This window comes from Ciconia boyciana, chromosome 3 (assembly GCF_034638445.1).
Source record: "Ciconia boyciana chromosome 3, ASM3463844v1, whole genome shotgun sequence".
NCBI classification, from domain to species: domain Eukaryota; kingdom Metazoa; phylum Chordata; class Aves; order Ciconiiformes; family Ciconiidae; genus Ciconia; species Ciconia boyciana.
Genome location: NC_132936.1, coordinates 88,976,825 through 89,002,684, shown reverse-complemented (window position 1 = coordinate 89,002,684; position 25,860 = coordinate 88,976,825). Strand labels below are relative to the sequence as shown.

General features: G+C 43.2%; 1 protein-coding gene across 1 annotated transcript in view; it reads right to left on the bottom strand.

Annotated features, from left to right (window-relative positions):
- Nucleotides 1–24,858, bottom strand: part of EFCAB2 (EF-hand calcium binding domain 2) — a 36,532-nt gene extending 11,674 nt beyond the window's left edge. The window contains exons 1-2 of the mRNA XM_072858105.1: nt 24,546–24,858; nt 1,283–1,367 (exon numbers count right to left, since the gene is read on the bottom strand). Of these exons, the coding sequence (XP_072714206.1) occupies nt 1,283–1,367; nt 24,546–24,573 (113 nt within the window). The 5' untranslated portion in view covers nt 24,574–24,858. The remainder of the gene's footprint in view (nt 1–1,282; nt 1,368–24,545) is intronic.
- Between the last annotated feature and the right edge of the window lie 1,002 nt (nt 24,859–25,860).

Below are 25,860 nucleotides of genomic sequence, written 5' to 3'. Positions count from 1 at the left end.
CAGTGAGACATAAACATGTGTTTTCTGTATAACAAAGCCATATTGTTATATGTATGGATGTTTATGTTAAAATGAAGTTAAAATAGCACTGTCAAATAGTCAAACTTTAAAAATACCAGAATTTAAAAACACTAGAATTAAGATTATTAGGGAATTTTTAAATTTGACTTCCTTTAGCCCAGTATCTTGTAGCCAGTTATGCCCTTATCAGTCTGGTTTTTTCTTCCACTGAACTTTTTCTTACCCCCTCAGACATATATTTTGTTTGTATTTCCACAACATTGCATGCTAAAGGTATAGAACATGCAGCTCTCCCTCCTGACTCCCATCTGTGCATCCCATTTGCCCAGTTCTAGTCATTCAATTTCAAAAAGGAGATAGCTGAACAAGAAGGAGCACAAAAAAGAATGGCCAGAGCTATAGAATAGCATCTCCTGAGAGATTAAACACATCCGGACTCTTCAGCCTTAAACTACTGTGATGGAGGAGGAATGTGACAGACAGCTATGAAATCATTAATGGTGTCAAGAATATTAATATAGAACAATTTTCACTATTTATCATAAGACAAAAAAACCCCAGGTGCCACTCAAATCATAATGTGGCAGATGTACAAAAAACAAGAAATACTGCGTATTTGCTCAATTCCTTATATTCCTCCCCCAAGTAACTACTAGTAGCTCAGATGAGGGTGCTGGGCTAAATGGACTTTTGGTGCAATTAAGTATTATCATCTTGTTGTTGTTGTTGTTGTTATTAAATCAAATTATATTCCATTTTCTTCCAAGTCTCCTAAAAAGACCTCCCTGACAGAGCACCATCCACCTCCCACATTACCCCAGAGGAAGAGAGATGTGCAGGATGCATTGCAGTTGGGGACACCTACTGAGAGCAGGTAACTGTTACACGCACTGGCAGGGACACTCCTTGATGAGCTGGAACTAACCTGAAAGCGAGGGGATCCATACAGACCTACAGTGCCAAATGAGCTACCAGAGCAGAGATTTGCTAGTAATAATTGTAGCCTTAGACTTCTTGTCTAGCTGCAGTTTCCTCTTGCCTCTTGACTCCAGCAGTCCCAGCATCCCTCTCTCAAGCCAGTCTCAGTCTTCAAACACTGAACAATGCAAACTGTCTATTAAATAAGCAAAGACATACTTGTCCGATCAGAGCCAAAAGGACTGTTTCAATTACATTTTCTGATAAAGCAGATGCAGGTCTAGGGAGTTATTTATCTCTATACTAGATCCTGTAATATTTCTGTGTGAAGATATTTACAAACCTGACATCCACAGTTTTATTGCATTCATGGTCAAACACCTCAAAAGCTTCTATAATCTTTTTCTCGATTTCAGCTACTGCGCGATCTGCAAAAAGAAACATAAGAAAAGAAAAAGAAAGATTCACTGAGCTGTTGCAACTGATTTATTTCCCATTTGAGAATTGTGACAGCAGAAGCACCAAAACTGATAAAGGGGACTTGGAAAAAGCAGAAGTTATTCTGAAAAAAACCCACTCGAAATGCAGAATCTGTCATTTATATCAGTAATATGGCCTTGCTATGGCTCTGCAGCTGCATCAAGTCTGGTGGTAATGGTGTGTCTCAGCTGCAAGATCACCTAGCTGTCCAGGTGCGGACCCTGGCCAGAGTGCACCACAGCTCCTTCTGGACCATGAGCCTCAGCCCTTCCTGGACACCATGGTACCAGTGGTACAAGCAAGGCGAATGTGGGCCCAGGCTTGCCCTGAGATGGGGCTGAGTCTCTTCATCCTGCATCCAAGGAAGCATAAGTGCTCCGTGTCCACTAAGTTAGCCATACTGTGTGAAAAGCTGAGAACCAGGAATAAAGAGATGGCTAAGATATGTGCACACTGAATATGTCTCATGGTAAATAATTTATTGTAACAGTTTGAAAAGGAAGACGATCCCAGCGAAGGGGAAGGAGTAATTTGCTGCATTTCCTTTTTATATCTCAATCTCAAAGAATGGGGAAAGAAGAACCACAAGTTATTATAGGTATATCTTGTCTAAAGTCAGAAATTGCATTCTGGGGGTAAGGGAAGTACCAGGAAATAAATTCTGAAAAGCAAAATGTAAAGAGAGGAAGGGGTCCATCTCAAAAAAAAAAAGCTCCCTGGCAAGGAAGCCAGGGTAAATAAAGAGTGAACTGGTTAGCCCATTTCTTAATGTCGTAGTTTGACTCTGAATGACAGAATATAGGAAGCAAAGTGATATGGACTTGACCTTTTGGTTCCTGTGGCTAAATACAGCCCCAAATTCCAGCTGACAAACCAACTCTCAGGAGACAGCATTTTGTGAGCTAGCCCCACAGCCTCTACAGAGACACCACAGGGAAAATTTGAGTGACAGACAACACGAGATTGTTATCAGGTACACTTGTTTTCTCATTTGCACACTTCTCTTCTGTATTTTCAGCGTAATAATTAAAACATAGCTCTCCTCTGTTAGAACTAATTTATTTTCTTCTTTAGGCTCATTTGGTGTTAAGTGTTGTTGAGCAGCTCTGACCAGCAATAAACCACTGGACCGTGTTGCCACAGGCATAACAATTTCATACCTAGTTTTCTACAATCCAAATAGTTTGGGAATCTGTGGGGCTGCAGTCTACAAGCATTTTTTTCATTTGCTCCCTTACCCTCATGACAGAAATGTCTGTTTTCTGGCAAAGGGTATCAGAACTGAACATAGCTAAACGATATATTGGCTTTGTGATCTCCCTGTCTTTATCTCGACCCATGAGCTTTTTCATCGTATGTTCTCCGCCAGTGCTGTTGAGGAGGGCAGAGAGCAGCTGGGTGGGTGCCTAGCAGCTGCCAAGGTCAACCCACCATAGGCGGCATGCACTTCAATATAGTAGTGGATTGACCCAGATATAAGTAAGTTCTTTTTCATATAGAATAGAGGTGCATCCTCTTATAAAGGTACAGGTGCCTGCTGCTTTCCATTTGTGTTTGATACTGAACTCCCCCAGAGCATACGTGAAGAGAAGAGAGGTAGGAATATATCCTGTATTCCTCTCTCTGACTTTATTCCCCTGATGGAAGCATGGGCAGGTACACGTACGATGGATTGGAGACTGGAGCTCACTGAGGAAGAGCACGATTCAGTCCTCAGATGCAGGACAAGCTGTATTCTTTTCATAGCTTGACAACAATGCCTACCTTTTATGCGCCTAAGCAGTAAAATCCACATTTAATTCCTTTCCAAAAAACACAGCTAAATCTAAGTGGACCTGATTCTTTGTATAAGAGGCCCTAAAGACTCTCAAACTACTAAATTTGATGGGAGTTTTTTCGGTGACTTCAGTGTCTTGGATCCAGTCTCCAGTGTAGACTGTTGGAGTTTAGTTCTTGAGATCAGGCACTTCAATTGTACACTATGTCTTGCAGTAGAGAAATGCTGAAGGAATATTTATAGCTATATATTCTTGGCTTGATGAGTGAGCCTTCTGTAGAAATAAAAATTAACCAGGGGGAGGCACGGAGAGATTTCCAGTACTGGAACTATGTAGCCATCCAGCCTTTTCAAGCTTTGCCTTCTGTGAAAACAGTATACATTAATCTTACCTGTTTCAAGAGGCCTGACAAAGAAATCTGGAATGAAATGAACTTGATGATTTAATCTAGCTCCCAGATAATCTATATTTCTTCCAAGAACTGAGAGGAAGTTGTGATTAAGAGCCATATCCATGGAAGAAAACGTAATACACTGTAGTCCTCTCAAAGACTCTCTGTGAGATGAGTGAACACCTAATAAGCTATTGCCTAAATCTCTTGTCCCCCCTCTAGGAATGAAAGCCAAAGATGTTCAACATAGTTCAGGATGGCAAAGCTAGTTATCTGAAGACTTCTATGATTCACTCAAAACCTCTCTTTGGGAGGGAGAAAAAGATGGATTCCAGCTCTAGGAAGTAATGGATAAAGTTATAAAATTATACCATCAAGAGATCAGACATGCAGTTAACTCAGCAGATGTGATGCTCTAATGTACTGAAATCTTTCTGTACAAGGAGACTCTGCTCCATGGGTAGATCAATGAAAGTTTCATGTTGCCCTGTGGAGCACTTATTTAGCAGTTTTCAGCACAGAAATACCTACGCTCTGATTGAATAAAAGATTTCACTCACTTATTCTACTTACTAGAAAAACAATACATAATTTCAAAGATTATAAAAGATAAAATTACCTGATTACTTTTAATGGCTTAAATAAATAAATATTTAAACATACCATGCCAACAAAAGATTCCAATACCTACAACAACTTATTTCATCAAATGCAGGGTCCTGTAGGGATGACATACTATTTTCATTTTTATGCTGCTAAAATGCTTCAGATACTTGTCTTTTTTTCTCATTTTCTCATTCTCATTTATTTTCCTACCACATATGCAATAAGAAGACAAAATGTCTTAAAATCCATTCCTCAGATACATTAACTGTATTCGATGGCCTGGCTCATCAGACCCACAGGAGTGGAAGGCTCCACTAGACACCGGTGCACAGTGTACCCTAATGCCGTCAAGCTATATAGGGGCAGAACCCATCTGTATTTCTGGAGTGATGGATGGATGCCAACAGCTGACTCTATTGGAGGCTGAAGTGAGCCTAACTGAGAATGAGTGGCAAAAGCACCCCATTGTGACTGGCCCAGAGGCTCCGTGCATCCTTGGCATAGACTACCTCAGGAGAGGGTGTTTCAAGGACCCAAAAGGGTACCGGTGGGCTTTTGGTATAGCTGCCTTGGAGACGGAGGAAATTAAACAGCTGTCTACCTTGCCCGGTCTCTCAGAGGACCCTTCTGTTGTGGGGTTGCTGGGGGTTGAAGAACAACAGGTGCCAATCACTACCACAACAGTGCACTGGAGGCAATATCGCATCAACTGAGACTCCCTGATTCCCATCCATAAGCTGAATCGTTGACTGGAGAGCCAAGGAGTGATCATGAACACTCGCTCACCTTTTAACAGTCCTACATGGCCAGTGCAAAAGTCTAATGGAGAGTGGAGACTAACAGTAGGCTATCGTAGCCCAAATGAAGTTACGCGGCCCAAATGAAGTTACGCTGCCGCTAAGTGCTGCCGTGCCAGACATCCTAGAACTTCAATACGAACTGGAGTCAAAGGCAGCCAAATGGCATGCTACAACTGATACCGCTAATGTGTTCTTCTCAATCCCTTTGGCAGCAGAGTGCAGGCCACAGTTTGCTTTCACTTGGAAGGGCGTTCAGTACACTTGGAATCGACTGCCCCAGGGGTGGAAACACAGCCCTACCATTTGCCATGGACTGATCCAGACTGCACTGGAACAGCGTGAAGCTCCAGAACATCTGCAATACATTGATGACATTATCATGTGGCGCAATACAGCACAAGAAGTTTTTCAGAAAGGGAAGAAAATAGTCCAAATCCTTCTGAAAGCCAGTTTTGCCATAAAGCAAAGAAAGGTCAAGGGACCTGCACAGAAAATCCAGTTTTTAGGAATAAAATGGCAAGATGGACATCATCAGATCCCAGTGGATGTGATCAACAAAATAACAGCCATGTATCCTCCAACTAGCAAAAGGAAACACAAGCTTTCTTAGGCACTGTGGGTTTTTGGAGAAGGCATATTCCAAATTACAGTCTGATCATAAGCCCTGTCTATCAAGTGACCCGGAAGAAGAACAATTTCAAATGGGGCCCTGAGCAACGACAAGCCTTTGAACAAATTAAACGGGAGATAGTTCATCCAGTAGCCCTTGGGCCAGTCCGGGCAGGGCAAGACGTAAACAATATGCTCTACACCGCAGCTGGGGAGAATGGCCCTACCTGGACCCTTTGGCAGAAAGCACCAGCAGAGACTCGAGGTTGACCCTTAGGGTTTTGGAGCCGGGGATACAGAGGATCCGAGGCCCGCTATATTCCAACTGAAAATGAGATATTGGCAGCATATGAAGGGGTTTGAGCTGCTTCAGAACTGGTTGGTACTGAAGCACAGCTCCTCCTGGCACCTCAACTGCCGGTGCTGGGCTGGATGTTCAAAGGGAGGGTCCCCTCTACACATCATGCAACTGATGCTATGTGGAGCACGTGGGTTGCACTGATCACACAACGGGCTCAGATAGGAAACTCCGATCGCCCAGGAATCTTGGAAGCGATCATGGACTGGCCAGAAGGCAAAGATGTCAGAATATCACCAGAGGAGGAGGTGAGGTGTGCTGAGGAGGCCCCAAGCTATAATAAACTATCAGAAAATGAGAAACAATATGCCCAGTTCACTGATGGGTCCTGTCATATTGTAGGAAACCACTGGAGATGGAAAGCTGCTGTATGGAGTCCTATACGACAAGTTGTAGAAACTGCTGAAGAAGATGGTGAGTGGAGCCAATCTGCAGAAGTAAAGGCCATCCAGTTGGCTTTAGACATTGCTGAACGAGAAAAGTGGCCAGTGCTCTATCTCTATACTGACTCATGGATGGTGGCAAATGCCCTGTGGGGGTGGCTGCAGCAACAGAAGCAGAGTAACTGGCAGCGCAGAGGCAAACCCATCTGGGCTGCCTCATTGTAGCAAGATATTGCTGCCCGGGTGGAGAACCTGGTTGTAAAAGTACATCCCATAGATGCTCATGTACCCGAGTTGGGCCACTGAAGAACATCAAAACAAGCAGCAGTTGGATCAGGCTGCTAAGATTGAAGTGGCTCAGGTGGATCTGGACTGGCAAGATAAGGGCGAATTATTCATAGCTTGGTGGGCCCGTGACACCTGAGGCCATCCAGGAAGAGATGCAACATATAGATGGCCTTGTGAATGAGGGGTGGACTTGACCATGGACACTATTGCACAGGTTATCCATGAATGTGAAACGCGCTGCAATCAAACAAGCCAAGCGGTTAAAGCCTCTGTGGTATGGAGGACAATGGCCGAAATATAAATATGGGGAGGCCTGGCAGATGGATTATATCACACTCCCACAAACCCTCCAAGGCAAGCGCTATGTGCTTACCATGGTGGAAGCAACCACCGGATGGCTGGAAACTTATCCTGTGCCCCATGCTACCTCCTGGAACACTCTCCTGGGCCTTGAAGAGCAAGTCCTGTGGTGACACGGCACCCCAGAGGGAACTGAGTCGGACAACAGGACTCATTTCCAAAACAACCTCACAGACACCTGGGCCAAAGAGCACGGCATTGAGTGGGTATATCACATCCCCTATCATGCACCAGCCCCCGGGAAAATCGAACGATACAATCGACTGTCAAAGACTACACTGAGAGCAATGGATGCTGAGACATTCAAACATTGGGATACACATTTAGCAAAGGCCACTTGGTTAGTCAACACTAGGGGTTCTGTCAATCAAGCTGGCCCTGCCCAATCAAAACTTTTATGTACTGTAGAGGGGGATGAAGTCCCTGTAGTGCACGTAAAAAATACGCTGGGGAAGACAGTCTGGGTTGCTCCTGCCTTGGGCAAAGGAAAACCCATTTGTGGGATTGCTTTTGCTCAAGGACCTGGGTGTGCTTGGTGGGTAATGCGGGAGGATGGGGAAGTCCGATGTGTACCTCAAGGGGATTTGATTTTGGGTGAAAATAGGCAATGAACGGAATGGTATGATGATAATTGCTATATAATACTGTATGTCATTATTTTTATGGTTGCTACATGCCATATTAACAGTATTACAGTAAGAATCACCCAGATTAAGGAAGAATTAACTTGGATGAAACCAAGTGAAGTCCAGCAGTGATGGAACCAGAACTGGCTTCAGCATGCAACAATCCAACACCACACACCATCTCTCCTGCCCTGAAAGACTATTATGACAGATGGAACCCAAAGTCATGGACTAAATGAACCCAACGGACATTTTAGAGGGATGGCCCATAGGCCAAGGGAATGATATCTGTGTGCATACATCAAAAGACAGGGAAACTGGTGGTGATTAATTGGAATGTATTGGAAAGGGTAGGACCTGGGCATGACGTAGATGGTATAGAATAAGGGGTGGATACTGTCCTCGTTTCGGCTGGGATAGAGTTAATTTTCTTTCCAGTAGCTGATATAGTGCTGTGTTTTGGATTTAGTATGAGAATAATGTTGATAACACACTGATGACTGAGTTGTTGCTGAGCACTAGTCAAGGACTTTTCAGCTTCCCATGCTCTGCCAGGTGCACAAGAAGCTGGGAGGGGGCACAGCCAAACTGGCCAGAGGGCTATTCCATACCATATGGCGTCATGCTCAGTATATAAACTGGGGGGAGTTGGCTGGGGGGCAGCAATCGCTGCTCGGGGATGGGCTGGGTGTCCGTCAGCAGGGGGTGAGCAGTTGCATCACTTGTTTTTTTCTTGGGTTTTGTTCCTCTCTCTCTCTCGTCGTTTTCCTTTTCCTTACAATTTATTATTATTACTTTATTTTAATTATTAAACTGTTCTTATCTCAACCCGCGAGTTTTCTTACTTTTGCTTCAGATTCTCTCCCCCATCCCACTGGGGGGCAGGGTGAGTGAGCGGCTGTGTGGGGCTTAGTTGCCAACTGGGGCTAAACCACAACAAAAGTCTATTCACTATCAGTTTCCTTTCCTGTACTATCCTTTGCTGTTTTCCCAGTTTGTTTAGCATGAACTAGATAAAGCTCTAGATGCTGCCAGTTAAGTAAGACTGGCAGGGAGCTGCGACTCCCAAATTAATTCTGCTAGTTCTTTCAGACTGAATTGTTCCTCGTCAGCTTGTCCAGACTGTTCCCCAGCACTCCGAGGCCCATTTGAAGCCAGCCCTTAAGCAGCACACCTGCCTCAGCTGTGACATTTCTTCTTCAAAGACCACAGCTTCAGTCTTTGTAGGGAACAGAAGCAATTAAATAGATGTGGCTCTGCCAGACTCTTGAGTAACGAGCATTTTAAAAAGTGATTTCTGGTTGATACAATTTGACAGATTCTACCATTCGTTTAATTGTATAAGGTGGCTTTCTTTTCTTCCTTGGGGCCAGTTGCTCTGATGGTTCAAAAAGCCAACCCTTCCTTTCACTGAAGAGAAATTATGTGCAGAAAAAAGCAGTATCAAAAGAACAGGTAGGCCAACATTAAACAACCACCTAAAATGCTGGGGAGCAGCACCCGTCTGCTGCTCACAGGAAAAGATTTAGTCCCAACGCAGCCTGATGAGCCTACTTACACAATGCAGTACTCTAAAACTCTTTTTGTGCTATGTAAAGAGTAAAATTAAGGGCTGACTTGTAGAAGCACCAGTGGACTTGATTTTATTACTTAGTGTTACTGCTCAACACACCTGAAACATTAATCTCTATAAACATTAATCTAGGTATAGTTTAATAAATATAGTCAATTGTATATTTAAACTCCTATATGCATGTGGATGTCTCATTAATTACTTCATCCTCTCTTCATGGTATTATGTTACGGTTACAAGCAGGTGTGAGGAAACCCCTGAGGTCTCTGGGGACAGGAATACTTTCTCACACGGGGCTGCCTGGCTGAACTAGTCAGTCTGAAAGGACAAGGGACACAACTGGGTAATCCCAACTCAGTGACAGACAGTTTTAGAGTCGTTTACATGTTGTTGATCTGGTTTTATTTAAAAGTGTTGTTATCAACAGCTCTTTTGTAGATCTCCCCATCCACTAACGGGAGTTTATTAGCAGGAAGTACAGAATCTTACCAGTGGCTACATATTCCAGCACCATTTCTTCTCTTTCCCACTAGCCATTATTTCAACCAAAAAAGTAGGCAGCAGCCTTGGTCCTGTCAGCTGAAAAACTGGCAGACTTCTATGAAGAAAAAGGAACATTTTTAAGAAGGCAATGGACACAAGAAGGGACATGACTGTGCAGGCAGCCACATGAGAAAATGTGAGTCTTAAAGCGCCCTGCAATCTCCACTCAACTTCAGTGAACCTTCTCTTTCTGCTCACGGATCCAAGCTATGGTATTTAACCACCCTCCCCACACTGCTCCAACACTCTTCCATAACGCCCCTATGACCATCCTTTGCAAATTCTAGCTCTTCCCATGATCCCCAAAATCACAAGTAACACTCTCTGTCTTGCCATACAATGCCAATCAAAAAGGAGAGGTGAGAAGGTGGTTGAGCTATGGGGAATATCTGAGCCAGCCAGAGGTGGAAAAGGTACAAAAAAGTAAGTGTGAAGTCCCTGCTTAAAAACTGAGCCTACTGCATGGTCAAAAAAAAGGTTCGGCCAACATGCAGAAATAGGTAAATAGATCTTACTCCTTTCAGCGTTAATATGGAGTTAAAATCCTAGAAATGTGTCAAGATGCAGGAACAGTTCCGCAGTAAGAAGGGAGACTGGTGCTATTCCTGAAGATGTGAAAAACCAGTACCATGTTCCCTTATGGGTGACTCCCAATTTATAATCTAGGTATACAGGGCAAAAGGATGAAAGAGATGAACTAAAAAGCAAAAGAGATTTGTCTTTGATGTTTGCAGCCACTGTTTCATCTGACCTCTTCCAAAATCCTTCACAAAACCCCTACTGGAAATAAGGGCATAAGAATTGGGGAAAGAAAAAAAAAACCAAATCTGACTGTAGTTCTAATGAGAAGAAATGTACGATGTATATTTGCTTAAATATGAAGCAAAAAAAACAATAAGAGACTTCACAATTGCAACTCTGAGGAGGTTATCAATTAGCTCTTACGACATCTAATCAGGCTTTTAGGCAAGTGTTAACTGGACCATCGCCTAGGTCAAGATACTAAAAAGCAGTCACAATACTGAGCATCACCAGCACAGGTGAAATCTCAAACACTCTCAAATAAGCTCATCCGTTTTATCAAGACATTGTGTTTCCAGAACAAAAAGGGAAAGCCAGTGTGGTGTCATCAGATGAATTATTGGTGATGATACCAGCGTAAGGTGTTTCCATGCTACTCCTTCTTTTCCTAACTCCAAAGCAAAGTATGCAACTCTCTAAATTATTCTGCCACAAATGTTTGTGTTGCCTTCATGTTAAGTGTGGGGAGCTTGACTGACTTGAAAATAATTCAGAAACCTTGCCCCACCCCAAATAAGAAAACCTTACAGCATTTAACTAATTCTATTTTAAGGAAATTACTGAGGAAAAGGAACACAGGGAGAAAACAAGCTTGAGGCCACTTGAATCTGACTTATTGGCAAGACCTTTCTGCTCTGTAGAAGAAAAGGCATACATTAGATTTTTTCTAGTGACCTTCTTTATTCCAGAGGAAGCTTAATGTACAGTCATCCTAATAAGCTGAAACAGTATGCCATGCTCTAAAAATATTGAGGCAAGAGAAATATTTTCTTCTCTACTCTGTACCTCCTATAGCACGTATGATATTAATATATTAGTTACCAGAAAAGAAAGGAACAATATAATTAAGCTGTAAGCTTGCGTAATATGCAATGTTATTTCTTTGTGTCTTGTGATACATAATGAAATAATTTAAGATATGTGCTCAGTGAAGAGTCTTCATTCTGGAAAGACAAATCAAGCAGATTTTTAAGAAAAACAAGAGGTTTATAAAGCAGCTTGATTCCTCCAAAGAAGGGATAAACCCATTCCTGAACTGCAATCTGAAGAAAACAGGTTGATGCAAAGTATTGATGGCACCAATGAGAAATCTGTCACCTGAGTTTAGCCATTCAGATTGAGTGAAGAGATAAAAGATGCAGCTTCATTACATTTGGTATAAGCCAGTTCCCAAGAAATGGCCAGGCTGAGGTCTTCACTGACAGTAGTACCTGGTCCAATTTGGGGATCCAAGCTATGGCCTGCAGACTCAGCAAAGGGATAATGCTTTCTCTCCTGGATGAGAAGCGTCCCATGTTATCACAGATGATACTTAGGCAATCTGAATTTTAGTCTGTTTCCTGTAGAAGATAAAAAAGCTTAACTGGTTTCTGCAGAGGTCACTTTCAAGCATTCTCAAAGAAGCAGAAATGAAATCTCAAGAACAGCAAAAGCTTTTTCTTTCATTTTTTTCAGAATTGTTGAGAACTAGCCATATCATTGTTCCCTATTGTTTATGTTTGTGGCAGCATACACCATGTGGTATTCAGATAAACAAGCAAACCCCATCATCAGTGTGAATCAACAAAACCAAAGACCTACACACTCATCATCATATATGCAAGCAACCTTGGGCTAAGAGCATAACCTCACCCTATTGTCATACCTCTTTTCCTAATGGTAGTACATGTGAGAGCGAAAAAATTACCTGGTTGTTTCCATCAAAGTAACTAGCTTACTAATAGAGAATAAAAATAAAAGGACTATATTTAAAAACAGATACACAGAATGGAGCTCTCAGAGTGGAGCAATCAGAACAATCTTCGCACAGTCCCATGGCATGTGGTGCGAATAACCATGAGAACAAAACCACCAGCAGCAAATAAGGTTTTAGAAAAATCAGGTAATTAATTTGATGTCTGATAATAAAATACAGGCTGTCAGTTTGATGAAGGCTGTGGCAAAGTTAACCGCAAAAGCTACTTCAAATTCTGACACAAAAATATTAAACACAATTTTTCCTTTTTGTCTTCTTTACATAAGACAATTGTAACATGGGTAAAAAATATAATAAAGTGATGTAAAAAATTAAGCACTATCTTGACTCCAGCTTTGGCTATGGAAATCAGATTATTTTATAGAATGATGCTAGTAATAAAAAAAATAAAAAGAGTTCAGATCAACCACAATAGAAATATTTTGGTTATTTCAGTTAGAAGTTGACGAATCTATTAAAGACTTTAAAAAAACGATATAACAACTGTGCATTTCAATCTCAAAGCTGAAAAATGCAACAATATACCAAGATGGAAAATATATCCAGTTTGTGATAGTCAGTTGGCAGCAACCAATGGAGCTACAAGTTGCCAGTACCTGATGAAACAAGATATCCTGAATATTATCCTAGGTTTTCATTGTTCAGTAGATGGTATTTTAAATGCCATAGCATTCTAAGCTACCATAGATTCAGATGTTTTAATACGTGGGAACCAAAACTACAAAATTAATGGGGCAATTAACTAATTTGAGAAACTGTTTAGAAATTAGAAATTTCTCTAACAAACTGTTGAGAAACAAAGTAAGTATAGAAACTACTGTTGCCTTGATAAGCAGTCAAGCTTCTAGATGCTCATACAATTCTTAATCTAACTGAGACTATAACATAGAACAAAACAGGCCATGGAGGATGCCATGCCTGGATAAGACGCCACAAATAGTCAATGCCTTTCATCACCTTGTATATCCAAAGGTGTTTAAATCTATAGTTCACACTGCCTCCAAAATGCAATTTGTATTAACGTGTCATTGATTTGAAAGGGAATATCCACCATTCACAAAGTTCTTGTCCCAGTTATCTCTCCCCAGAGGTGCTGGAGTCATAGTCAATCTTGTCTACTGGCCTCCCTTCTGGATCAAATACGGTTTTTCATCACTGGAAAAAATATTTCTTTCCCTCGTGGTACACATTCTTGTAGGTCATCAAACCCATTTTAATGCTGTCACTTCTGGTTGCTCTTGCAAGATGCCATTATTTTGCCTGGTCTGTGCTGGGCAAACAGCTCCCACACCAGTCCACAGAGATCAGTCTGTATCCTCAGTACTTCATAACTCATACCTATCTGCCCTGAATCATAATGATATAACAGCCTGAACAGCTGCTGCATTAAACCTGACTCCCACATCCTTACCAGGATCCTGTTTGCTTGCTCTGTCCAGGGCTTGCACTGTATTTCTTAAAGCCAAGGGATGCAGATGGCAAAGCATGTCAGCATGAAGCCCCAGTGGAACTACAACCACTGCCTGGGCTTGCTGCAGATAATGCATTTGCCTATGAGAATGGAGAAGGGCAAATTACGAGGGATACCCTTGCTACCTCTGCAAAATCCTTGACAGATGCTTGCTGTAACACAAAATTGCCCATATGTTGGAGGGGACCAATAAACCACTGTTTTCTGCATCACTTCCTATACTACAACCCTGACAGCCTCTCTGTGCCCAGGCTTCCAGAACAGAGACATTAATTTCCCTGGTTCCACCCAATTCTTTCTGGAGATCCCCAGAAAGGATGATTGCAATTTGTTTGTCAAAGAAATAAAAGGCATAAGGATTTCCTACATATAAAATGCAAAGCAAACTTACTCTAAACTTACTGAAACTATTTATAACCAAGCAGAACTTGCAAGTGAAGGGAAGAGGGGCAGGGAATGTTAAATGTTAGAGTGGCTGAGTGGGAGTGGGTCCCAGCGGGAGTCCTGCTAATGTCATACAGTGCTTCTTACAGTCTGTAAAACTCCACTAAGTGCTCTTCAGGGCTGGATTTGTAGCGGGTTTGCTGGTGGGGAAGGCATACAGAAGTTTGGTGCCATTGAAAAAAAAGCATCAGCACGTGCTGAGGATGTGGTAAGGGATACAACTCTGCCTTTCCTATTAGCTGGCTGAGCTCCTTACACAGAAATGCACAGAGGCAGAGGTGGCTGACACTGCTGGCTCGATTTGCCCTGGAGCACTGTTCCCTCTGGGATAGCACTCTTCTGCTCTGCTGAATCTCCTTTCCCAGCTTTGTGCTTTTGTCATCATAATCTTCACATCTCTTCAGGTGCCACGTGTGACTGTGTCCTTGGCAGTCTAGATCCAGCTCCAGGTGATGAGACTTATTTTTCAGGAAAAGGGAGGGCATGACTAGTCTCTCCCCTGCCCTACAGGCAAGAAAATCCTTCCTTCTTGCTGTTCAAAGAGTTCCTGAGCAGCTTGTTGGTGAAAGCAAGCTAAGTATACACAATCCTGGGATATATGGGGGAAGGATGCTACAATCATACGGTTTGCTAGGGAAAACTCCATTCCCTGTAGGCAATTAGTCTGAGTGATGCAACACAGGTACGTATCAACCCATGTCAGCGACAGCACCTCATGCATCTCAGGAAGGGCTGAACAAAATATGCCCTGATGTTTTTACTTTACACAATCTGTGCAGATATGCTATATCCACATATATATCTACATATACTGAAGCACCAGTCTTCATAAGCATCAGCAGAGAAGCCTACAATCCTTGAAAATGATCAAGGAATACTACCTAGCTGTACTCAGCTAGAGTTCAATTTCCTCAAAACTCTGCACTAGCTGAGGTTTGATGAGTGATCAATTTTTCAATTTTTTCTTGGTGGGATGGAATGGAAGGAGTCCTTCCTACTTTCACCGCACAAAACAAATTTGTGGTTTGGTCTGAGTCTGCCAAAGAGGAGAAATGGAGGTGCAGTGGCTGGCTGGTTGGTATGACCGTGCATCTGGGATGTAGCATGCATCACGATCCAGGTCAAAGCAATTAAGACAAGACAGACTCTGGCAGGGATTCCTGATCTGCCGCAAGCCCAGGCAGTGGCCCATAGCAGCACCTAGCCAAGATGGGCTAGTCCTGGCCTTGGAAATGCAGGTGTGCAGGCTGGGGCAAGGACTTGGATACAACACTAGATTCTCCTGCTGATGAAGTGTTCTGGACCTAGCAGCACACCCAGAAAAAAAAGTCAGAAAAGAAAACCACAAGTTGGCCTAATTCAGGTTAAAATTGCAAGACATTCTGACATTTTCTAGTGAGTAATTTGTAAGCCATGCTACTGCATTCCTTTTACATCTGCAATGAAAATGTTCCAGTGGAGGCCATCATCCCCTGCTTCGCTGGTGGTAGTAGGCAGAAACCCTTCCATCAGGAAATGGCAATGCAAGTTGGATTCCCACATACCCAGCATCACAGGCAGGTTTTCTGCTCTTCGTTTTGACCAGCCAGGATGATACTGTGCAGGAGGGTTACTACCTGTAAGTAGCAGGGAAGTGCACAAGCAAATACTTGGCAGCCAGCCCTCCTCCAGCTCCAACTTACTGTTCTGCTGCTGCTGCCCTATGGACTGGGTGCAGCTCCACCTCGCCACAGCCCTGAGCTCCTCCTGCCATCTCCCACTGTCCCCCTGGCTGTTGGGGGTACTGCAGTTAGAGCCCAGTGACAAGCATCTTCCTGTGCGAGGTCACAGCTCTGTCTCGCACCTTTCCCTATAGCTACAGCTTACAGATTTTTATCACCCTGAGTACAAAGTCTCTCTGAGCTCTAAAACAGTCAACAGTGACAGCTAATGCCCTGACCTGACCTTCTTAAGCGCCCTACTCCTTGTATCCTAACCCAGTGTCACCCCCGTATTAAATACTGCAGCTGTGTCATGCTGTGAACAGTAACATGCATCTTATTGCCTATATCCTCTGGAGAATATATAGCACTGGGAACCAGAAGCAATGCATGCGGGGTATGCCCTGTGTATGCCCAAACTTCAGATAAAAAGTCGGGATAACCTCTTAGAGCTTCAAAGAATCTGGAGTCATCATTACTTACAGCAGAAACGCTTGGCAGTTCTCCTGAGCATTTTTCAAAGTACAACAGCACCTACTCTGGCCATAGCAGTTTCTCTCTTCCCAGCTTTCACGCAAGTCTGTTTGCCCACACTTTGTGCATTTGTTGTTGCAGAGTTGCAAAGGCAGAAAAGCCAGTTTCTTTTTTTTTTAATCTAATATTTGGTCATGTGTTGAAATATATTTTTTTTCCTCAAACCTGTTTTGCCTTTTTGCATTTCTTGGAGGGAAGAGCTGGATGAGATGGGCCTCAGGACTCCGGGATGGGACAGTTACAGTGACCTTACAGGACAGGAAAAGCTATTGAGTCCTGGATCATAACGACATGCATTTTCACTTGATAAGCTGTCACACATTTTATGTCAGGAGTAGCTGTAACATTTTTAGAGCAACGATCAGGACACAGCATGAAATGTTCACCTATGGCTCTCAGGATTTGGTCCTGCCTGTCTTCCCAAGCAGTCGGCCACAGCCATGCTGCTTTAGTTACACAGGCCTCACAACTGTTGCAGATTATTACTTTGGAAGCAGCATGCAATAACAACTCTCAGGAAGAAATATGTACCCGAATTGGACCTAACAGGTCTCAATTATGACCTAAATTTCAGCCAGCCAAGCACATCATCATTCTGCAGCTAGTCAAGTGGTGGCTGAGTCTGACTTCACGAAGCCTGGAGCTTCATGAGCAAAGCAGCAAGCTCTGAGTAATATCACTCACCCTAATCATTTGCACAGGTCCAGCTCTGACAGCAAAGCTCTCCTTCTGCTAGCTGGTGTCAACAGACAAGTTGCCAAATACTTGCCATTGCATGCAACTGACACTGAGGGCAGTGAAACAACATGCTTTGTCACACTAACTTGCAGAATGATGGGGGAAAATCCTTTCCTTTTGATATAAAGATCATCTCTTCTGAGCAGAGCATGTGGCAATATGCCTCCAGTCATCCAAAGAAGGCAAGGAAGACCCATCTATGCATAGACCTGGACTGCGTCCTGTACGCCTGTGATTCACAGATAATATACAATTAATATCTTATACTTCTCTTGAGGGAAGTCATGATGTTATCCTTCCTACAGTGAAGTGAAAGAAATGACAGCACTTGACGCTTGTTAGCCTGCAAAAAATAATTGTGACACTTTTTTAAAGTCAATACCAGCTGCATGCAGTCTCCCTTTTCATAAGGCAGAGATAAGCCCAGCATAAATCTCCATTAGGGATGTCTTGCACATCCCTGAAATCCCAACTCTGGCAATTGTACCAGTCAGCGCTCCTATTGCAGCTCAGAGCTGGCAAAAACAGTAATCTCCACTCTTGCAATTTGTTCCGTATCTTTCATCTCAGCCACACCTGGGATATAATGAAAGAGTTATGTCTAGCCCATACTTATATTCTCTTTCATCACCAACAGCAAAATGCCCTGTGAGGATATATAGCTCCCCTGGTGATGCTGAGAGTCTTGCTATACCTCCAGCTGCTGCTGAAAAGGAAGAGCTTACACAGGCTGCGACACTGGCAGAACATAACCCATGCTGCTATGCTGTGTGGTCACAGAAGGCATTAGTCTCCATTTTTCCCGGACTCTCCACAGTGCTGGCCCCAGAAGCAGATGGCAGACCCACAATGGACAACTCCGACACCCACGGCCTACAACACATATGCACCACACCAAGCTCCACCAAAATGCAGTAATGCACACGCTGCTGCGTGCCTCACAACAGCAGCTCACTCTGCCAATGACGTGGGATGGCCCCAACAGGGCACTCTATAACTTGTCCCCAATGGCGTGCATGTACATCTGATTGCATGTGTGGCAGCACCAAACATCTCATAAATTGAATATGCCTGCTAAACTGCCTCTGCACACTGATTGCTCAAGTGGTCAGGAACCAGGGACCAGAATCAAGTGGGTATTAGTGCTCTGAGAATTAATTTATTTTAAACATAAGCCATTATAAAGTTTAACTACAGCACCACAGCAGTGCTGCTAAAATACAGCAGTTTGTAAACTTTCTTCTTTTGAAAGAACCGTAATTGTCTACAATATAATGGGAGAATGAGGGTTTTTAAGTATGACTTTTAATACATGCTGTTATTATGTAACATATCATAAGCCCTTCAATTTGCCTGACAGGGTCTCAAATGAGTTTAAAAAAAGTAGTTTCTAGACTGGTTGCAATTCTATCTGCACTACTCTGGAGTGAGGGCTTTGAGCAAGCAAAGGAAGACTGTTACAGTGAACCAAAATGGCAAGGGACTACAGGGGTTTGCTGCAGCTGGTTGGTTTTTAAGGAGCTGTCTTAAAAGTATCACTTACAGTGCTAAATCACTTTCTTTACATATCATGAATGAATATGAACCTCCAATTTTCTTTTTGTTTGCCTAAGAGTAATATTCTGAATTTGAACAGCTGACAAATTTAAGACATTTACATTTATCATCAATGGGGAATAAGACTTATTTCTATAACCAGTTGAGGCAGGCTAAACTAAAGGAGAAAGTTGGCAAACAGGGAAAAAAAGGATACAAGCTGTTCACAGATAAATTTCAGAATCCATGTCTAATTTTCAACCTGACCATCAGTAGTAACAGTCCAGAATCTCCTGTGACCTTACACCAGCGACACAATAATCCTTATCATTTTTAAGATGGAGCTTGATAAGCTTTTGAAAGTTATGGTTGTATACAGCCCCAGGCTGGACACAAGGAAATCCCTTCCAATCTTATGTTCATGGGGCTTTCACATACTACCCACACCTATGTAACACTGAACAGTAAGGATGTCACATTTCCAAAAAGTGGGGAGTCTGTATTTTCTTAAAGATGGACATTTACAATTAAAGACCATTTATAAAAATATCTCCCGAGACCTGTCAGGTAGCACATAATCCAACCTCAAAAGCCGTGGGGGCCAGAGGTAAGTTTTGGGACCTCCTGCCCCTTATCGTGCCAATAGCTTTTACCCCCACACCAGATACCTGCAAGCTCCACGCAGGGAGCTCCCTGCTTCTCTGGCTACCTTCTGCAGCATCCCCAGCCCCATCTCCGACTGTCCCATGGCCCTGCTGCCATCTCCGCCACGCCGGGCACGAGGCCCACCTCTGCACAGGCTGGGCTGGGACATCGCTGCCGCAGCTATTTCTCACCTCAGGATACCTCACAGGATGTGTCGGAGCTATTTTCAGCTTCTGCCTCCCACCTCAACCATTCCCCCATGGCAGAAACAGCGTAGTGGCAGCCGGACCCCATGGCAGGATTTGTCTGGGGCAGAGCAGTGGTGTGACCAGCACCCCTGTCTGTATGGCCATCTCCCACCTGGGGGCTAAACGCTGAGCACGTTCAACAACAGGTTCACGTCAGACCTGTGTTACCCGAAAAGATGATTTCCCTTCCACAACCTTTAGCCCGCCACATTCTATCGCCAATGGCAATGAAGCAGTATCTGTTCACACAAAATAAAGGTACTCCTCAATTGCAAAAAAAACCCCAACCCCTCAGATCTCAGAATAATTAGTATGTAGACATGGAAATTCTTAATAACATGTTAACTATTGTTGGAAAGATAATTTGTGGGAGTTCTCGAGCTCCCTGTCAGCACTGCGTATCTGCTGGTTGGCATTGTTTAAAAGACAAAAAAGTTTAAAGCCTTTCTGCACACCAGCCAATTTTTTATTCAGTAAGTCAGATAGAAGTAGAGTCAAACTGAAAAAATTCTGCCATTTTATGCACCATGGAAACAAGAAACCTGTCAATCTGCAACTACCTATTCTACATCCATTTGAGATCAACTTTTACTGCAGGAGTATAGCCAAGAGGATCGGATCTACAGCCTGTGTTTGTCCATGGGAGATGGGCATAATTTATTTTTTGTTTCACTCTCAAATAAGTACAAATATTAAAACATAACTCAGATTGATGTCAAGGTGCATGTTAAACTGCATTACAGTCTAATAAAAGCTATAAACTTTTCTCCTCACGTAACTTCTCACAGCAATGTCAACAAGAGGATATAAAAATATTCATAGTGTTCATCTGTAAATTCCAGTGATAAAACTGCACACTGATTTCCTAAGTGATCTCATATATTCATATTTTCTTCTAGAGATGAAATATTGCTTGCTTGAGCCCTAGGAAAGCTACTTGTTTTTAACAACTCATACTAATTTTGTATTTTTTTCCATAAATGAAACACTGCCACATTTTAAATTAGAGATAATTTGTCTGATGGACTACTTTAGCCTGAAGGTTTATTGTGAATGCTTAATCCATAGCTTTTTTACCTTTCAAATGCTGATGCTTATTTGTGAAACTCTCAAAAATACATTTTAAAATCCTCAATATAGCAAGACCCTTAAATGTACTCACGTGCTTAAGCATCATGTGCATCACATTATCCCATTCAGCAGGATTCCCCTTAAGCGCTTTTCTGTGTCAGGTTTGAAACTTCCATGTTAATTAAGTGTGCTCTGAGCAGAATTAATGGTTACGACTGCCTACATCGCTCGTAGCAGCTACTAGGCTCTCTAAGCTTGGCCTTGCAACTTCATTAAAACAGAATGAGCAGTGATAGCACATTTTCAGTATCTCCAGCGATACAGAATCCAGGCAGAGCCAGGTGACACGGAGATGGAAGGTTTAGATCCTACCTCCAGACATGGGAGGATTCAGCAGGGTAGGTGAAGTAGGGGCAACTCTGCTTCTTTGCAAGAAGGGAGTAGTTGAATGGGGTATGTAGCTAGTTCTTACCAAATGTAAACTCCAGTAAATCTCTGATTTCACCAGTGTGCCAGGCGGCAAATCAGAGCAGTTAAAGAGCAGATATATATGTATGATTGAACACACTGTTGCTGTATTTACATAAGGCACTAAAATTGGGGTGAAAACTTTCCCATCTCCACTAACAACCTCCACATGACTGTTTCGTAAGTGGGAAAGAGGATCTGTGAGGCCTGATTACATATTGCAGCTGTAACCCAAACTACCCAGAACAACTACTAATCATTTACCGGAGAAAACCATCATCACAGAATGGTTACTCTCCATCTCTGTAGGTCTTTGCATCAGAATCAGGTATCTTCCTGGAGGACATCTGTTATCCAGAACTAGTTATTCGGTTTCATATGGGCATAAGTGGGTGAAACAGGAGCTCAGACTATTTAATATACTTCCTTGTGGATTAAAATTCGTGACTTATTAATTGCATTTTAAATATGCGTTAACTGGCACAAAGAATATGGTCTTAGAAAATACTGATCAATTACATAACATTACCATAATGATATAGGAACACTGAGCTTTCTCTCCTTTATGTACTTCCATGTGATTTCTTAAATCCCAGCTGGAGAAAAATATGTCTTGTCTTCTGTCTAGTTCTACTTCAGGCACTACCGGTCTGACATTTTGCTTTCAGGTTCTAGTAACATCAGCATTGAGATCAGAGATATTAAAACTTAGAAAATCTGACATGTTATGTCAAATTACAAAGAAAGTATCTGAGAGCAAATGGAAGAACAGACAGACTGAATAAGTAGCAGAAAAAGGGAAAGAAACAGAATGATAGGAGGGAAGATAGGGACAAATATACAGAAGAGAAATATTAAGCAAACAGTCTAGCGTAATCAGATGGGTATGAAGAAAAAACATTAAACAATGTTGAAAGCACAAATGTAGGGATATAAATTCATACATAAAACTTGCAGCTACAGATAGTATGGGCATGATCCCATTAACACTTATGGACATACAAGATTTTATTCACAAGAATTGCATAAGTTAAAGGGTAATATTCATGTGAGTAACATGATGTACAAGAGGTTGCAGGATTCGGCCTTTCACCATTTTTCCTTGTGTACATCATGTACACCTGTAAAACATCTAAGCAGGCATTTTAACTTTGAAGAAGACAAAACTTGAAAATAATAGGACCTAAGGGAAACCTTTACCATGAAAGCTGGTGGAACTGCAGTTCTACAAAGAACCGAGAGGAATACCCTAAAGACTAATTATTTGACAATACAACTAATGTTATTGTTCTGTTTGAAGCATAATAAAGTAAAAGTTGCAGTTTGCATAGGTGTGGAATGCTTGTCAGAAGAAAGCATGAGCGATGTGTGAATCCGGAATTGGGGAATCCTAATTAACCCTCTAAATGCTACTGCAAGAAGTCTAATAGCAACTCTGAAATGGGTGTAAGCGACTTATTCTTATGGGATTGCTTCTGCAGTTTAATGAGACACTGACTGTTAGCTTACCTCAACCATGTTTATAATAATGAGACACCTATATAGGGCAATAAGCAACTCTTCTGCCTAATAACAGACTATGATTCTCTTGAGTGACGGAAGGTAAGTCAGATGCCTTGTCCCTGTGATACAGGTTATTGTCCTCATTCTACAGATAGGAAACCAAAGCCCACTATGCCACTTTCCATGATCCATCAGGAAGTCTGGTAGGGCCAGGAATGGAGTTTATGGGTCAAGGTCGTTTAGGATGACAGCACAATTTTCTTCTAGATGATATCTGATACTCTATTGGGAACAGTGTTTTACAGGATGTTAAAAAACATTTAAGTGTAAAAAAAAAAAACAAAAAACCAAGAGAGTCTGTCTTCAGTAATACAGTAATTAAACTTCTTACAAAGTATTCTCACTTTGAAACTACAAAAACAGCATTGAAAGCCGTTAATCAAGCAATCAAAAACCCATGAACTTTCTTCTCCAAGAGTTTCTGCCTGTGGATTGACAAAATGGTGCAAAATCTCAATATCGTACATATGGGTGCCCAAAATATATGGAGCCAGAACTTCCCAATATTACTGTTATCCTGCCAGAACACCAGATTCCCTCTTCTCAGATGGTTCGGCAGACTTCTAGGCTGTTATCCTATCATCTCTATCCACCTCTGCCAGCACTGTGCCTCAGCTTCATTTGCAAAACTGGAAAGATGCAAAAAATATGCTTTCACAAGACTAAACAAAAATGAAAAACAATGTAAAAGAAAAAATACTTTTAGAACAGTCCTCATTGAAGCTACATCAGTGTTATTTCTTAATTTCTGCAAGATATCTATGCTGCAAAGTGCATGCTAGAAATACTTCTACCAAAATCAAATTACTCATTCAGCACCATCCACAGCAACTATTTATACAGGACTTTTCTACAGAATATATTGGCTTTTTCCTAAATAACATGAAATAATCTGTTATTTAGATTATTTCAAATACAATGTTGAGAATTTGCAAACTATTACAACACACACTAGTTTACTTATGGAAAGGATGGATTTTAGAAGTCACAATATTGTGAGTTCTACAGAAAGTACATTTTCCTCAAAACGATACTTGAATATCCTTGCAGGAGGAATTACCTTTAGCCTGTAAAATATAATTTCTGGCAACGCTCCCTAAAGTAGAACACGCTTGCCTCTAAAAATAAGCCATGGTGCTATCAGCAGCACAGATTACTTTTTCCTGGCAGAGAGAGCCCGATGCATCCAGAAATGACTACAAGGGGCCATGACCAACTGCCTCCAGCAGCTGGTTCAGCCGTCCCGCCTGCCCTGGAAGCCACCCCACGGCGTGAGGAGGTGGTGGGCCCCACTGCCATCAACTCCGGGTGCACCCTGCGCCGCAGTAACACAACCATAAAGCTGCCAGCACCCGTGGCCATCGCCCACGGGTGGCACTGACCGCGGGTGGCATCGCAGCGGGCGACCGGTGGCATCCCCCGTGACGGGGAGTGCTGGGGAGAAGCCCCTCGCCCTGAGGCGGGGGCAGGCCTGAGGTGGAGGCAGTGGTGTGGCCACCTTGAATGCGATGGGGGGGCAGCGGGTGTATTTATACGTGTATGTAAATATGTACGTGTGCATGCATTCATGTATATATACATATATGTATACATGCACGCACACACACACACAAACGTATATGTATGTCTGTGTCTCTCAGTGCGCGTCCGTGTGCCATCCTGGCACCAGCGCCGGGAAGGGCAGACGCCGCCGGCCGCCGCCTCTCTCATCGCCGCAGGCCTGAGGCCGCGGCGGGGCGGGCCCCGCTCGGCCGGCGCCCCGCGGCGGCCCGTCCCCGCGCCAGCCCTCCCGCATAGCCCGCGGGGCTGGAGGCCCCGGCCCCGGCCCGGCCTTACCCTCGCCGCTCCCCTCCTTCTCCGCCATGGCAGCAGCCGCGCGCCGTCGCCATGGCGACGCGGGCCTGGCCGGGCCCGGCCGGGCCCTCTCCTCCCGCCGCCGCCGCCGCTCCTCGCAGCCGCTGCCGCTCCCCGCGACCGGGCGCGGCGAGGCCGGCTGCCGGCGGCCTGCCCACCGGGCCGGGCTGACAGACGCAGCCGCCTTCCCTCCGCCCTGGAAAGCTCCTCACTTGCGGCCTTCGCGTCCTGGTAACATACAAAGCAAGTGAAAGGTGATGGAAGGAGTTCGGGGGAGGCTCTGCGTGTCGGCCTCGAGTACTGCACCGGGCAGGGAGCCACGGCCACAGTCGCCCCACAACATCGGTCGAGCTCAAAATTTGGATCCCAATGCAGAGGCCCAGCGCCGGCCTGCTCCCCAGGCCCCGGCGCCCTGCGCCACCCCACGCAGGGGTTTAGGCTGTTAATCCCACCTGTGCCATGGAGAGGAAAACCGTAACCAAAACCCACACCTGGCTTGTGAGGTGGGGCGGGTTCTGCACAGCACTGCGCACCACTGTCCTTGCAGCCAGGCTCCGAACGAGCCCCTTAAACCTGCCACTTCACAGTACTCCACGTCTCTTAAAAATAGAGTCTTCCCAGCAATTTCAGAGATTTCCCTCTATCTGAGCTTTAGAAAGTGAAAGAACATTTTATTCTAAATACCATCGCTCTGAAACAGCTAAAATATTCTGTCTTAGTGATATTAAATAAAACTGCAGTTTAAATTTAGCTGTGTGTTTTAGCAGACACGCTTGCGATGCCTGGTTCTTCTGACTCTGAAACAACTGTGAAAGTAGAGAAAATATAAATATTAATATTCCAGCAAGATGCAACCATATATTCATAGAAAATAAATATTTATGAAATTCCTAGAACTAAAACCTTGTCCTCGCCACAGCAGGTGCTTGTTTGTCAGATGTTAAATTTTTGCAAAGCCCGGGTGGATGATGACTCCTCACACGCTCATCTCTACCTCTCAAACAGTTACGACGTGCTCAGTATTCATGGAAGACTGAAATTTCAGAAAACACATTGAAGGTAAATGGGGCTTCTTTGCTAAAAAAAACCTCGTACTTTTTTAATAACATTTATAACATTTGCTATTTGCCTTTCAGCCACTTATTTCTGTGTTTTTATTGAACGTGGCTCAGGGTAAAGAGGGTATAATAGATGCCCAAGAGAACACACCATTACTCTGTTGGGAAAACAGCTGATCACGCTCTCTAACAAAGCTGATCCCTCTGAAAGGTTATCTACAGACTTGAACAGTTTATTA